This window comes from Bison bison, unplaced genomic scaffold (genome assembly GCF_000754665.1).
Source record: "Bison bison bison isolate TAMUID 2011002044 unplaced genomic scaffold, Bison_UMD1.0 scf7180017864244, whole genome shotgun sequence".
Taxonomy (NCBI): Eukaryota; Metazoa; Chordata; class Mammalia; order Artiodactyla; family Bovidae; genus Bison; species Bison bison.
In genome coordinates this window covers 2,512,696-2,529,154 of record NW_011494816.1, presented here as the reverse complement: position 1 = coordinate 2,529,154, position 16,459 = coordinate 2,512,696, and the positions used below count along the sequence as shown (strand labels likewise).

General features: G+C 50.5%; 1 protein-coding gene across 1 annotated transcript in view; it reads right to left on the bottom strand.

The window, feature by feature from the left end:
- Nucleotides 1-16,459, bottom strand: part of SLC1A7 (solute carrier family 1 (glutamate transporter), member 7) — a 51,467-nt gene that overhangs the window by 26,892 nt on the left and 8,116 nt on the right. Inside the window, exon 2 of the mRNA XM_010847200.1 lies at nucleotides 16,111-16,190. Within this exon, the coding sequence (XP_010845502.1) occupies nucleotides 16,111-16,190 (80 nt within the window). The remainder of the gene's footprint in view (nucleotides 1-16,110; nucleotides 16,191-16,459) is intronic.

Genomic DNA, 16,459 nt, shown 5'->3' with positions numbered 1-16,459 from the left:
GTTAAGGAGATGCTTGCACTTTGCTTTGCTGCCAAAAGGATTTTTCCCCAAAGCCCTTTCATTCTTTCAGATAAAGGAAGTATTTGTCTGGTTTTAATCATGTAAACAAGAGCAGATAATCCCTTCCCATCCACCTCCTCTTATCATTAGACTGCAGGAGGCATGTAGCACAGAAAGCCTCTCCCCCACTGCAGGCTGTAACCGCTGCCTGTGAGCACCCTGCTCTTCGCTGTAGCAAAGGCCCGCTCCTCTTTTAATACACAGTTTAAAGGTCTCCTCCTCAGGGAAGCCTTCCCTGACCATCAGACAGGGGTAAGACCCCTTTGCCGGGATCCCACTATCCCTGTGCTGTCCCAGTCCCACCTCACTAAACTGTCGACTATTTACTGAAAGCGCCTCCAGGGCTGAGCCTGGGTCCGATTCAATGCTGGGCCTGTGGAGCCAGAACCCACACTCCAGAACTGCTAGAGTGTAGTCTGCTGAGTAAAGGAGTGAATGAATGAATGAGTCAATATTTACAATCTCCATTCATGTCTGTCTGCCAAGATACCATATGTTAGTGATGGGCTTAGGGTGGGTCTTAAATGTAAATCCTGAAGGGCTGGTAATGAGATTGAATGGAGAAATGAGGGGCTGCCCTGCAACATTATCCATGAGAGAGATTATCCCCAGACGAGGGCCAGCACATCAGCCCAGGGCCAAATGGGCCTCTGATCGTAACAGACTCCCCCAGAGCCAAGTCCAACTGCTGCAGGCCATAGGGAAGCCCTGGCCCTGAGCCAGGACACTAGCGGCTGGCTGGACCAGAACTCAGTCCCTAGCTCCAGGCCTGTCCTCTTTCACCCATGTAGTTATTTAGTCCTTTAGTGTATGTCCTCGGAGAAGGGCAATGGCACCCCACTCCAGTACTCTTGCCTGGAAGATCCCATGGACGGAGGAGCCTGGTAGGCTGCAATCCATGGGGTCGCTAAGAGTCGGACACGGCTGAGTGACTTCACTTTCACTTTTCACTTTCATGCATTGGAAAAGGCAATGGCAACCCACTCCAGTGTTCTTGCCTGGAGAATCCCAGGGACGGGGAGCCTGGTGGGCTGCCATCTCTGGGGTCACACAGAGTCGGACACGACTGAAGCGACTAAGCAGCAGCAGCAGCAGCAGGTTGTTGCTCTTACAAATACTATTCCCTATATACTTTGTTTACTTTCATGTTCTCAGACCTAAGGAATGTTTAGCTTTCCCTTTTCAGACTTCCAGCAAATCCTACTAGATCTGTTGTTAAACCCTGCCCTCCTCTGTGTTCTCCTTGGGCTGGCGCTCAAGGCCACTCCCACGCCTGAGCTTAGTCCATCTCTTCTGCCCCCATGTCACCCAACCGAAAATATGACCTGAGCTCTGACCACATTAAGCACCACAGTGTCCCCACACTTTCCAGCCTCTCGGCCTCCCTGTTGGCTTCTGGTGTCCCACTGCCTGGCACCTCTGCCCCCATCTCCAAATCTTCATCTTTCAGTGCCCTCTCCTCCAGGTAGCTCTTCCTTATTTCTTCTAGCTGGAAGTGATCCCTCCCTCCTCCAAATGAAGACAGCATGTCCTTGTCCCCTCCCTTGTGGTACTGATGCAAGCATCATGTCCTTGAGTCCACTTCTGTCTCGAGTGTCCAGGTCTGTCTTGTTCCCCACCCCCTGCCAGAGCGGGAGCTGCTTGAGGGACTGATTCTGATTTCTGTCTGTGGGCACAGGGCATGGCACAGAGTGGACATGCACTGCTGCTGCTGCTGCTGCTAAGTCGCTTCAGTTGTGTCCAACTCTGTGCGACCCCATAGACGGCAGCCCACCAGGCTTCCCCATCCCTGGGATTCTCCAGACAAGAACACTGGAGTGGGTTGCCTTTTCCTTCTCCCATGCATGAAAGTGAAAATGAAAGTGAAGTCGCTCAGTCGTGTCTGACTCTTAGCGACCCCATGGACTGCAGCCTACCAGGCTCCTCCGTCCATGGGATCTTCCAGGCAAGAGTACTGGAGTGGGGTGCCATTGCCTTCTCCAAGAGCAAAAACATGGGGCCATCTTAAATCACTGAGGCAGATTAGATTAAAAGTTACAACCTATCCATGCAATAGGGTTCTATGAAGCCATTGGAAGTGATGGTTTCATTGGAAACGTGTTCCTATTTAATGTCAAGTGGGGAAAACAAAGTATGAGATACTTTACCTTTCTACAGGGTGCCCTGGAGCTTCTGTGGTCCAGATAAACATAGATGTGCTTGAGGGATTGTGCAGGAGAGGGGTGTAGGTGAAAATCAGATCCCAGAAAGAATCAAGGGTCCCTCAGTAGGTCACACCGAGGAAGAAGAAGTCTCACACGGGGTTAGTGCCCTCTCAGGAACAGACCAGATATGGTAAGAAAAGAAGTGCCAGTTCTAGATACAGCCAGAGAGGGAACCCCTGACACGGGGGCTCTGGAGAGGAGAGGGCTAATGGATAAAATGGGAAGAATTCCTTCACCCGGGACCCAAGTGATTCTGCTCTGGAGTCGCGCTCCCAGCGCCTAGCATGGAAAAGCTTTCCCTACTGGCTGAAGAGAGGTGGGAGCAGCTGTGAACTGCTGACAATATGACAGAGCAGACCCTCGCCTCCCCTCCCCAGGCTGACAGTGAACAGAGCAGACCCTCGCCTCCCCTCCCCAGGCTGGTGCCAGCAGTACTGGGGTGACCACAAGTGACGGCAGAGGCCGAGGAGAACAGGAGCTGAGTGCGGGAGGCCTGAATTTCACACCAGACAGTGGCCACTCCTGGGACTCACAGTCACAGGAAAGGAAGTTCAAGGTCCTGCCGTTCAGCTGGAAGGGGCTCCTTGAGGTGTAGACTTTGAGGCCAAGCCATTAAAGTGGCCTTTCTGAGAACCTACAGGCTGGGGTGGGGTGGTCTTCACAGAGTGTTAGGTCACATGGTCATGCATAGGGAAAAAAAGGAGAAAATTTACCAGTAGCTGTCTTTGGGTGGTGGGATTATGGGCAATTTCTGTTCTGTTTTTATTGTTTTTCCACATTCTCTATTATTTCTAGAATGAGCATGTCTTGCTTGTGCGATGAAAAACACAACCTCAAGTACCAGCAGCCAGAGAGACCATAATTTGTCTGGACCTTAACTGTCCCCAAACACCTGAATGTCTACCTCACTGGATCCTTAATCTCCTGTGTGAGTGTTGCCTGATGGGATGATAAGGTGAACCACTCTGTAATGTTAAATTTTTTAGTAGTCACAGTTAAAAAAAAAAAAAAAGTCAAAAGAAACAGGTGATGTTCATTTTTGGTGGAATTAACTTTAATATTTTAATCTAGTATATCCAAAATATTATCATTTCAATGTGTAATCAATAGAAAAAGCTTAGAAAAACTACTTCTGGTTTTAAATTTTTAATTTAAATCAATTAAAAACAAGAAGTTCAGTTTTTCTGTTGCACTTAGCCACATTTCAAAGGTTTAGCAGTCACTTATGACTAGGGACTGCCTTATTGGGCTGCATAGTTTAAGTTACAGATAAGAAAAATAAGGGGGTGGAGATGATTGACCAAGCTGCCCAGCTAGTCAGCTGTAGAGTTAAAATTGGGACAGGGGTTTGGAGTTCAACCCTGTGGGGTTTCCCTTCTCCCACAGTGACTCCCCATGGTACAGATCTGGTTTAACTCCTATGGAAGTAAAAGGCCTTCCAGCTTTGGCTAATCATAATTTCAGTGTGATTTAGTCCATGTAATACCTCTTTAGTTCAGCTCTCAGAGTTCTCAGGTCTCAGAGACCTGCCCCGTGGCCACTGCCCTCAGATTTGTGGTAGTGAGCCCCCCATCTTTGGAGGTATCCAAGTGGAGGCTGGGTGGCCACCTGTTGGAATGCTAGATCAAGGCTTCCAGACTTAGTGGGAGATTCCAGGAGGTTGACTTCAAATATTCCTTCTGGCTCTGTGATTTATAGTGAGGGAAGACTAGGTAAACTTGCCTTCCCAACTCCCAGAATGGGGGTGCTCCTGGGAACCTTCACATCCTCAAGGGCCCTGGGAAGAGCTTCAGGAAGCCCAAAAGTCTGGGACTCCCTCCTAAGTCATCTGGCCACCGCGCTGGGCCTGAGATTGTGTTTCAAGAGATTGATGTGATTGGGGAGCTAACTGGACCCTGGGCCCAGCCTGTTGCAATCTGGTGATCTGGTAATTGCTGCACTTGCAGGGGTAGGGAAAGTGAGGTGCTGTTGCCAGACTCCTCCAGGAGGGAGAAAAAGGCTGCTGCTAACCCTCATCTGTTCTCATGCATACCCCTGAGGAGAGTATCGTGACCCTATATAACCAGAAGAGGTGCCCACTGCTCCCTGCACACTGCACTACGGAGGGTGGACAGACTGCTCCGACTGCTGGGGGCCCCGCCCTGTCAGAAGTCCATGGTGGCTCCCTTTGGCCCTCAGGAACTGTCCACACTCCTCCAAGGCCTTAGAATCATTCTTCTCCTGACTGGTACCTCTCTGGCCACCCCATTCTCACTGCTGCTCCTTGAACCACCCTTGCTCTGGTTGTTCCTTAAGCCTGGTACCCCCTACCCCACCCCACGCACACCTCTCCAACCCAACCAGTTTCCAGCTCAGAGCTCACTTCCTCTGGAAAGCCTTCCCTGATTATGGCCATCTCATTCACTTCCCCAGGGCACCCTGTACTTCCCAGTTTGTTCTGGGGCACTCTGCTGGCACACTCACCTCTGATCCCCAGGGACCACCACCTCTGGCACTGGGCAGGCTGGCAGGAACACATGCTGAGTGGCGCAGTGAATAGTGAGGGAACGCTGCTGCCTTGCCCCTGCCCTCCCTGCTTTTTTTCCGGTTCTCTCCTGCTGTCACCCATTTTTCCAGTCTCCAGTCAGTACCTCCTCCTTCTGAGGGCCTCCTGAGCCCGCCAGACCAGGCCAGGCAGCTCCTGGTTGCCTGCACACAGCCCTCACTGTGTGGGAGGCTCGGGCAAGTTCCAGAGCCTCTGTGTGCCTCAGTTCCCACTGGACGATAAAATAGGGATATGCTCAGTCACTCAGTCCAGAGAAGGCAATGGCAACCCACTCTAGTACTCTTGTCTGGAAAATCCCATGGACGGAGGAGCCTGGTGGGCTGCAGTCCATAGGGTTGCCCAGAGTTGAACACGACTAAAGTGACTTAGCAGCAGCAGCAGCAGTCACTCAGTCATGTCTGACTCTGTGATCCCATGGACTGTAGCCCACCAGGCTCCTCTGTCCATGAAATTTTCCAGGCAACAATACTGAAGTGGGCTGCTTTCCTTTTCCAAAATGGGGGCAGTGATAGTTTACTGTGAGGGTTAGTCTAGGTTTAGAATAGTGACTGGTACATAGCAAGTAGTCAGCACATTCCAGTTACTAGCATACCTCTGTGCTGTCATCAAATGTTCCATGGCCACCTGCCCGAGCAGACCATGAGCTCCTCTAGGGAAGGGCAGAATCTAGTTCAGTTCTAGGTCCTGAGAGCTCAGGGCCTGGCCTGGCCTGGGTGCAGGTTTGCTGGTGTGTGTGTGTGTGTGTGTGTGTGTTAAGCCAGGGTGAAATTCTAGACAAGATTGTGATAGGGGGTGACTTCTGAGCTCTGATGACCATGAGCACCCACTGTGGGTTCTGGAGAACAAGTCACCAGCACCATCCTCGTTTCCCTTGCCAGGTTTAGCAAAGTGCCCCTGGCACTGTGTGTCCGTGGGACATTGAGGTAGTTGGCACAGGGTCTCCTGAGAACGGTGAGAATGATTATCACAGGCAGAGCCCTCTTTTGAGTGCTGAGAACCTGGGAGGGCCTCTGGAGCTGTGCTTTGGAGCTCTCCCTTTAGCCCTCTCCTTCCCAGTTGTTTTTATCAATGGCTTGGCCAAGGGCACTGACAGTGTGTGGATCAGATTTGAGGAGGATGGGAAGCTGGGAGGAACAGCCAATGTGCTGGACGGGAGAGTTGGAACTAAGCAGAACTCAGGCTAGTTTAGACTGACATGATGAAGATGAACACGGACACATGCAGAGCCATACTTGGCTTCAACACCCCAGAGAGCACAAACACTGGGGCGGAGGAGGGCTGAGCCCCAGCAGCAGCACGCGGAAGGGGGATTTGGGGGGTTTGTTTGCTGCCAGATTGGTGAGTCAATGGGGAATGAGGCTGCTGAAGGGCAGCCTCTGTAGCTAGAAGCCTGGAGGGCTTGCTGAAGAGGCTACAGACCTGCCCTGGACGTTGAGACCCACAGGAAAAGGGACAAAGGAGGGAGGTGTGTGCCCCAGAGAGGGCAGCTGGGGTAGGTGGTGGGGGACAGTGATGCCAGCCTAGAGGGCGGGGGCTGTGGAGCACAGCAAAGCAGACCTGGGAAACACTGGGATCTATGGGAAAAGCCATGGGGAAGCAGAGCTCGGCTCAACCGCAGGAATAACTTTCTAGAAACAGCTGTCCTGCCCTGGAAGGGACCTCCTTGAGAAGTAGTGAGCTCCTAGTCACTGGAGGTGTGCAAGCAACTTGCTCAAATCACATAGTGAGTAGGTAGATTTGAACTAGTGAGTAGACTTGGTTTACCAGCATGACAGCATCCACAATCACAACATCCTGCCCTGGGAAGTTAAAGACAGGAAGGAGCCAAGTCCTTGGGCTCTGGCCTCGGCTGACCTAGTCAGGGAAGCTCTACTAAGCTGGCCCCTGGGTGCAGCTGCAGGCAGTTCACCCAACAGACAAAAGATGGAGGCACCCGGGGGTCCGTGGGAGTCCCGTCAGCCCTACCAAGTACTCAGGTCTTTTTCCTTCCCCTGAGCAGACCGTAGGCCCGGCAGCTGACAGCAAGTGCCACGTTAGTACTGAATTACACTTCCCAGCTGTCGCGGCCACACCCCCACCCTCAAGCCAAACTTCTTCTGGGACCTAAGGCAGGATGCCTAGGCTCCCACTTGGCTAAGGTCTAGGTCTTCGGGCTCCAGCACCCCCTTCCCAAGGGTGGGAATTACTCTACCATCTTTGTTTGCATACCTCAGAGGACAGAGAACTCACTACCTCCACTGTGAGCTAGTTATACTTATTAGTATGACGTCTGCCTCCAGGGAGGAGAATTTCTACACTGAGCCCAGCCCTACCCCCCTGGAGCCACGCAGACCAAACCTCTTTGGTTCCACTGTAGATTCCATGGGACCAGGGTGGGTGGGAAAGTGGGGACGAAGTTCAGGGCTCATAGTGTGGGAGGCAGGGTGAGAGAGGGGGGAGTAGGGGTGGCAAGACAGACAGACATGGGTCTGAGGGGATGTTGCTGTGTCCCCACCTGCCTTCTGCAGGTTCCTCTTCCCAGGCCCCTAGCCACAAGAAGGGGATGGATTGGGAACTTGCAAATAACAAGCTTGAACTCGGTCAAAAGCAAAAGCTTGGAGGAGCCGCAGTTGCAGCCCTCAAGAGCTCATGTCTGACCATATGTCAGTCTCAACCACTTTGCACTGGGAAGGCTGCATTCCCAAGAGCAGTAAGGGTCCATCCGGTTTCCAGTCCCCTATTCCTTTATTTTCCGTGAAGCAAAGAATGTCAGGGGGAGGGAGCCAATGTTCCTACAGGTAACTGTGACTCAGCTCTATGGTCTCAGGTAGTCACGTCCACCATTAGGAACGGCTTTCCTGGGACAATGTCATAACTGTTATGACCAGCGCCCCCATGCCATGTTTAGGAGGGAGAGAAAGCACCCACCCAGAGGATATGGGAACACAGGTCCCCTGCCTCCCCTCCCTCTACCAGAGGGGTGGCTAGTGTCTAGTCCAGCTGGGCCCACCTGCCCCAGGCTCTGAACTTCCCTCCCCATACAGTGGATGTCCACAGAGGAGAGTAGCAGGAGCTTTTTCAAGACTTCACCCACCTCCCCAGACTCACATAGGTCCCCAGAATGCCCCATGTTGAACACTTGCTCTGCGTGCCGTGGGCTCCTAAAAAGGAAGGAGGAGGATTTGTGGTCCTCAGGTGGGTGGAGAGACCTGCAGGGTCGACATCACAAAGCCCTGGGGCGTGGTTGGGTTGAGAGAGGCCAGAGCAGGGATCTAGCCCAGCCTGGGAATCAGGCTAGTGTTCCCATAGGAGGTGGCTGCTGAAAACATCCTTGAAGGATAGGTAGGAGTTCTCTAACTGGAAGGGGGAAAGAGCCTGGGAGTCTGCGATGGGTGATAAAATCTGGAAGTTTTTTGGAGTCACCAAGCTGATGGTCTGACCCCACCCGTAGCCCACAGCTGGGCTTTGTTTCCCCTCCTGATGAGTAAGGTGATCAGCTGACTGGGCAAGAGGGCCAAAGAGTGATCCCAGGGCTCCCATCAGAGAGGTCAACAGAGCTCTGCTAAGAACAGTTGCCCCATGGCTTGTGAGGCAGAGTTCAGAAGTGCAGGCTGCCCATTCCTCCTGCCTCCCTCCCACTGAAATGTCTACCCTGGGACTGCCCCCTGCAGACTGGCTCTCAAGCCAGACTTCAATGGCGGCTTGGCCCAGGACCATCTCCAGTAAGTTAGAACGTGGGTGTTTGGGAGTTGTCTGCCAAACTAGAGTTCCTCAGGAAGGGGGAGAAGGGAGGGTTGAGTTTCTTTGGCCAAACAAGACTTCCTCATTCTGAGAAAAATCAGTCTAAAATTCTTACAATAGAAAAGCAATACATATACATGTGCACACATACACTCACACAATACACGTGTGTAAAGACCTACAGCACACATTCACATGCTAACCCACACACCCGTGGATTTCTCTGCTACGATGTGGAGCTAACAAAACATTCTGCCATGTCCAGCATCAGTGAGTCACAAACACATGGATTCAGTTTTCCTTGAATGATGCCTGGTTTAAGACGTTGAAGAATGAGAGGAGAGGAGAGTTTGGCAAAAAAACAAGTGGAGATTTGGAGGCCCTAGCTGGATCCAGATGCTGATTTGACCCACCCCGGGTTCCTTGCATCACTCTTGTCTGGGGATGTGTGAAAACAAGGCTTAGATGACCTCCCAACATTAGAAGCAAAGTCTAACCTCATTGGGGCCAAAATGGTCCCCCTTCCCCATAGCACCTGCTGGGAACTTCTTTGTAAGTTTGCAGATAGCATTGTGTCTATTTTATGGTCGAAGTGAAGAGTGTGGTAAATAACAGATGTTGGGGTAAATCTGAGGGCTTCCTTCATGGCTCAGACAGTGAAGAATCTGCCTGCAATACAGGAGAACCGGGTTTGATCCCTGGGTTGGGAAGATCCCCTGAAGGAGGGCATGGCAACCCACTCCAGTGTTCTTGCCTGGAGAATCCCCATGGACAGAGGGGCCTGGCAGGCTATAGTCCATGGGGTTGCAAAGAGTCCAACATGATGGAGTGACTAAGCACAGCACAGCAGTGAGGTATCTTCCAAGAACATAAAGGAACAGAAAGTTGCCAGTATTCATTGGGTTAAACCATAAATGTAAACTGGGTTAAATAATAAATGTAAAGCGAAAGGGATCAGGGTAGCAACAAGTGATATTACAGGGAGAACATGGGAAAGGAAGGCTCCAAGGCTTGACTTTTCTAATGAAAGAAGGTGTAATTAGCATGGAATCAGTCAGCAGTGGAGCACAGAGAAGACAGCAGAGAGTGGTAGGGTCCTTAGCACTGTCCAAGTACAATGCCGTGGCAGGTCCTAACCATCTGACTGCTAGTTCCTATGCCAGTGTAACAGGAGGCAGAGCTTTCTGAATTTTGTCTGAGGCTTCTGTGTTCCTTGCAGTTGAGTTCGTTTTTAGAAGAATTTTTCAAGTGGCAATTGTAAGGCAAGAAGGCACACGTTGTGTGGGGGAAGGGAGAGACCTGCAGTCTGAGGGAAGTGCCCCTCCTTGAGACCTTAAGATCTGCCGAGTTACGGAAAGGGGCACTAATTTGCACAAGTCTCAGGGGCCTTCCGAGAAAAAAGAGACTAAGACCCCAACCCCTGCTTCTTGCAATTTGAAGTTAGAATCAGGGTTTACTAGGGCACCCATGACCAAGGTCTGTCAGTACTAAAGACCTCCAGGGCTAACTCACCATGGGGGAGAATGGACTGACGGCTCAACTGCAGTGAGCTAATCTCAGAGCATGACTGAAGTTGTTTTGAAGAACCATGATTGAACTCTCTGGTATGACCCAGGAGCCAGAACTGAGTATCCCTGTGGCTTGAGCAGGTACATGTACCTGCAAAGGGCCATGTTTAGGCTTGAACCAATCCATGCAGGACCTGTGCTCAACAGTAACACTATGTGGAAGGAACCAGAGCAACAGGGCTAGTGGCAAGATCAGATATTTCAGTTCTCTTTTTACCTACTAACACTTATAAGCTGATCTTGGCCAATGGGTGCAGGCCTCAAAAGGAAGAAAATGGGCTTCTTGCTTGTGCATATTCAGTCCTCAAGTCAGTACATAAAGCAAAAACCATTCATAATTAAATTTGCCCTTGAAGATCCCTTAAATTGTTCATAAAGTTCTGGAGGTATATACTTTCATTCAAGACAGTTTTCCTCCCAGTTTTAGGTTGTTGTTTCTTCAGGTGATCACCAGCTGAAGCAGACAGAATTCACTTGGAGGCCATGATGTGAAAAAGAAACCATACAATCCTCTCTTCATGGCCTAGAATCACGGCAGCCATGTGGGGAGATGCTCACTCTACAAGACACGTGGGAACTGAGACTGGCTTAGAGTGAAGCGGACCCAGCTCCCCCATGGTACAGGCACCCAGCTCTTTGAATGGGGGAAGCCATTTGTCTCCTTTAAATTATTTTCTCTCTTTTTCATACCACATGTAATTGAATTCACTAAATTTAAATGCATGTAGGATGGAACTCTACCACCTGGGCCCTGAAGACTAAAAATGGCAAACCTAGACACATGCTGGTTATACCGTTAAATAATTGTCCTGCCAGCAAACATTTAACCAGTGAGGTCCTCAAGTGAAGAGCCTATAGGGAGAAATGCTCTGGCCAGAGGCTGTGTGCATTTGTCCTCCTTAGCAATTGTATTTATCCCTGTGGATGAACAAATTGACATTTGGTTTATTTGGTTGCTTCTTGCAGTTATCAGAGGACAGGCATGACCAGTTCAGGGGCTCAGATGAGGTTGAGTTTCTGAATCAGTAAGCCAAGGACCACACTCTGGGCCTGGTGAATTCACTATTAAGAAAGACAAGAACAAACATTCTCAGGAAAAAGAATAGGGGCAGAATTAGGGATGTGGAATGATAGGATTTTTTGTTGTTATCCACAGTGTTTGTAATTTGCTTATGTAACTTTTAAAAGTGCAAACCATTTTAAAAAGATAACTCTGAATCATTGTCCAAGGGTCAGTTCAAATGTTAGTCATAAACCTTGCCTGAATTCTGCCTCAACTTCCTTCCACTGCTCTTTGTTCATTTAAAAAGCATTTCTTAGGCACAACAATGTACCAGACCCTGTGATGTTCTTGAGAGAAAGACAAATTCATATTCTTCAGGATCCTTTTTATGGTAAGGAGGTTGTCCGTGTTCAGAAGAAATTCCTTGATGAGCCACTAGGACCAGAAGCTGGGCAGCACCTCCACCCAACCCCACTCCAGGAACAGGGCGTGAGTGGAGATGACTTTTAAAGACAAGGAGCCTAGGATTTCTGGCTGGTCTTGAAGGGGTAGAGAGAAGGGAGGTATGCAGACAGAAAACAGGTGGACACACCCCAAGGTGACCCCTAGTGATCCATGCCCTTGTGTACATAGAGGGGGACTTAATTAAGAGGTGAAGAGGGCATTCGTGGGAGGGGAGCAGCCTGAGCAGAGGTGGTATGTGGCATGCTTGGAATCTAACAAGGGGACCAGCCTGAGGCCAGGGGCTTGGTGTAGGGAAGGGAGGCAGATTCTCCAGGAAGAGGGGAATGGGTGCCAGGCTTTGGGACTCCAACTTGCAGATTACTGGAATTGAAGCAAATGTGCCTTGATGTGTATCCTTACACTGCCCTGGAGCAATTTACACGTCAGGAAGCCTCTGTCTCCTGGGGGTACAGCTTGGAGGCCCGGGAACTGAAGAACAGCCCTCAAGCCAGGCTCTTTAGCTATTCAGCCAGAAGTTCTGATCCCAAGTCATCAGGGTTTCTTTTCAAACCATTAGAACACTTGTGGAACTTTCAAAACAAACCTTTTTGGGCCCTTTGGCAGTTCTGGTTCAGCAAGCCGGGGATGAGGCCTGACAGTTAAATTTTCAAGGCAACTTTGGTGATTTTGCTCTGTCCTGAGTGACAATCCCCAAACCGGGGTGGCTGCTCCTTGAGGACAGAAATGCCTGGCCCTGGGCTGGCTGAGATCAAGAGCTCAGGGAACCGTGGGTGATGGATGGACAGATGGATTACAGGCCAGTTGAAGCTAAAGGAAGACAGGCTCAGGGATGGAGCAGTTAGGGGCTCAGAACTGTGTCATTTTCTCCCAAGAAAGCTTAATTCTCTCTTAATAGGAAAGTTTTAAAGCACTTTCATTTTTCAGTGTCATGGTTGCTCTGCACCAGCCCAAACTGTACAATATAAACACATGAAACATAAGCACGCACTGGCTTTTCTCAAGTTAATACCACATTCCACTTTCAGCCAAGAGCAAGCGCTTGAGTCTGGTGGCGTGAGAGCCTTTGAGAGCCAGGACTCAGAGAGCTGGATGGGCCTGAAATCACTGGGTAGCCTGGGTAAACTGAGGCCCAGGTAAACCTGCCTGCCCCAAGATCACATGGTGATTTGTGGCAGAAGCTGGGCTAGGACCCAGGACTTTGACTCTGACTTCAGGATTTTTTTAAGTTAAATAACTTGCCCAAAGTCACACAGCTAGGAAATGGCAGAGCCAGGATGTGAACCCAGGCAGATCTGCCTGACTCCAGGGCCCATGCAAGGGCCACTTCATTTGAAGTGTTTCTGTTATGAGTAAGAGGCCACACCCCGGCAGTGAGTAAGGTCAACAGCAAAGGGTGATGCTATTGCTATTGCTAAGTCGCTTCAGTCGTGTCCGACTCTGTGCGACCCCATAGACGGCAGCCCACCAGGCTCCCCCGTCCCTGGGATTCTCCAGGCAAGAACACTGGAGTGGGTTGCCATTTCCTTCTCCAATGCATGAAAGTGAAAAGTGAAAGTGAAGTCGCTCAGTCATGTTCGACCCTCAGCGACCCCATGGACTGCAGCCTTCCAGGCTCCTCCGTCCACGGGATTTTCCAGGCAAGAGTACTGGAGTGGGGTGCCTTAATATTACTATACAACTGGGGAAAAGGAAACAAAAAAACAGAGTCCTGTGTTCCTCCGGCAGCATGTTTATTTGGCTGTCATGTAATTGTCTATTTCCTCATCGGTCCCCCTCACAGCCTGTGAGCTCCTAGTGAACAGAACCTCATTCATCTCTGCATCTACAGCACTCAGTACAGGGCCACATGCCAGAAAGCACAATTGTTGAACTCATTAATCCACTCAGCAAGTATTAATAAGCACTTATAGCGCACCAGGCATTTGACAAGTTCCTGGGTGGAACCTCAACAGAATATTGCCTCTGCCTTCACAGAAAGTATAGTCCAGTGGAAGACAAACAAGTTAACAATGAAATACATATGAATAATAATACATAGTAAGTGCTAAGCAAGAGAAGGAAGAGAGCATGATGGGGGAGAGTGAAGGTGGTAGTGAAGGAGGATGGGTGGGGAGGGCCTTTCTAGGGCAGGGACATGGAAGTCGAGATCTAAAGGAAGAGGAAGGGGAAGACATGGAAAGTGCTGGGGAAGCAGGCTCCAGGCAGAAGGGAGGCCCTGAGACGTGTGGAGACCCTGAGACGCGGAGGGTTTGGTTTGCTTACAGAACTAAGAGGCCAGGATGCTGGAGTGAGTGAGGCACGAGACGAGGTGGAGCACAGGCTGGGAGGACCCTGAAGGGTCTGAAGGATCTGAAGTTTATACTAAACGCCATGGGAGCCATTGAAGGGTTTTAGGTGAATGAATGGCATGGCCGGATGGGCTTTCCATGAGACCGTTCTGGACACCAGGTGGAGAACAGATGGGAGGGGAACAAAAACCCAAGCCTGGAGACCAGTGATGTCACAGTGGAGTCTGCACCTGTGGTGGGGATGATGATGGGTTCTAGTTGTGGGGAAGAATCAGCTGGAGTCGCTGATGGATGAGCTGGGGTGGGGAAGAAAATAAACAGAGGCTTGAATAACTGGGTAGGTGGAGTTGCTGCTTACTGACAAGCAGAAAACAGGAAAAGGGATGGGTTTACAGGGTAAAATCTCATGTTGATTACGCTAAATTGAAATCCTCATGAAATATCAAGTGGCAATGTCCCAGGTGGCGCAGTGGTAAAGAATCTGCTTGTCAATACAGGAAATGCAGGAGACGTGGATTTGATCCCTGGGTCAGGAAGATTCCCTGGAGCGGGAAACGGCAACCTGCTTCAGTATTCTTGCCTGGGAAATTCCATGGACAGAGAAACCTGGTGGGCTACAGTTCATGGGGTCTCAAAGAGTCGGACATGACTGAGCACACACACACACACACACACACACACAGTGTCAGGTAGGTAGTTTGAGTAATTCTCAGAAGCGAGGTCGGGGAGGGAGATCTATAAGCTGGACTTATAGGTGGTATGTTAAAGCCATGAGGACAGATGAGAAAAGGCCTGAGAAATTGCAACATTCAGAGGTTGATTAGAGGGGGATGAAACTGGGACAAAAAGGCAGAGAGCAGCCAAAGCTAGAGGGAGTAAAGTCATAGGGAGGAGTGTTTTGAGAGGGAAGGAGTGACCAACCATTGTATCAAGTGTGTGAAATGTGAACAGGTCATGCAGAGCAAGAACTCAGAGTGTCCTTTGGATGTAGCAATAGGGAGGCTACCGGTGACCTTGACAGATTCCCTGACTCAGCGAATGACTCAAAAGACACATGAAGAGGAGGCAGCCACTGAAGAGGGTTGAGGAGTCAGGGAAGGCTTCTGGAGGGGAGTGGCCTTTTAGCAGAGCCTTGAAGGTTTCCTGAGAGACCCAAATGCTGCCTGCAGGAAGCTGAGCTGAGCTTGGCAAGGCCTCCTACAGGCAGCAGAAAACACCATTAGCTGGCCTTTAGACAATGGGGGACCATTATCTCCGCCACCCTAGAGGGGCAAGGAGGAGGAGCTGGCTCCCTCCTCAGCAATAGGGAGGCTGAGAAGGCTAATGACCCTGCCCAGGGGGACAGAGCCCCCTACATCCTGGAGCCACCTGAATCCAGGATTCAGAGGCTTGTCCACTTCCCTCCCTGCACACAAGTCCGAGGAGGTGAGGCTTCTAAACCCATGGTCTCAGACTAAAGGGCTCTTGGACACCATCTGGAGCCACCAACTCATTATACAGCTGAAAATTCCGAGACCTAGAGAGGACCAGGGCCTTGGTCAAACTCACCAGCACATCTGTGTTAGAGACCAGGTGACCTCCAAGGATTTGCACTGGCCTTCACCCTAATGGGTAAAGACTGAATGCTTTAACTTGGCATTCAAGGTCTTTCACGATCAAGAACCCATCCTCCAGCTTCATCTCCCACCTGTCTGCCCTCCAAGCCTGTGCTCAGTGCTTGAATGTTTAGCAAATAGACAGCCTCCAATGGTCCTCACAGCAACCTTTTGGAGTAGGTGTTTTTATTCTTATTTTACAGATGAGGAAACTGAGGCTCAGAGGAGTCTGACAACCTGCCCGAGTTTCCACAGCCAGTACAGCACACAGCTGAGCCAGGATATCATCTTGTGATCATCTCCAAAGTCACCTTACCCCCACGCCTCGCTGCATTCACCACCTAGAGCCTCTCCTTGGGAACAGGGCCTGAACTCGCTGACCCTGAGCTACCCTGGAGTCAGGTCAATTTCTAGGACACCAAATCACTTGCTCAGGTCAATACAGTGTCCACTGAAAGGGATTGAAACAACGGGTGCCACTGAATGGCACCAGACTCCAGCAGCCCGTGCCACAACCTACTTCCCATAAGCATCCGACAACCACGACATCCAGAGCCTGCAGTCCAGACACCCGCCGCAGGAGCAGGGCCCAGACGGAATCTGCACGGAAGCCTCTCCCGGAAACCCCACCCGGCCGTCCCAGCGGAACACCCGCCCCTCACCTGGAGACGACCAGTGGGAGGATCAGCATCTTGAGCATCCTCATCAGGAGCTCTCCCGGGAACTGGAAGTAACTAATTTCCTGAAAACACAGCGGGAGCTGGGGTTAGAGCAGACGATATGGACTTCACAGTTATTTTACAATCTTCAGAGCACCATTTCATCCATATTCTCCCATCTAACACGTGGACAGCAGAGTCCATGGAGAAAACACGGGCTCTGGAGCCAAACAGACTTGGGTTCGAATCTTGACCCCCTGTAAGTAGCTTTGTGGCCTCAAGCAAGTTACTCAACCTCTCTGAGTTTTTCTCATCTGTAACATGAGGGTCATAACTATTTCACAGGGCCACT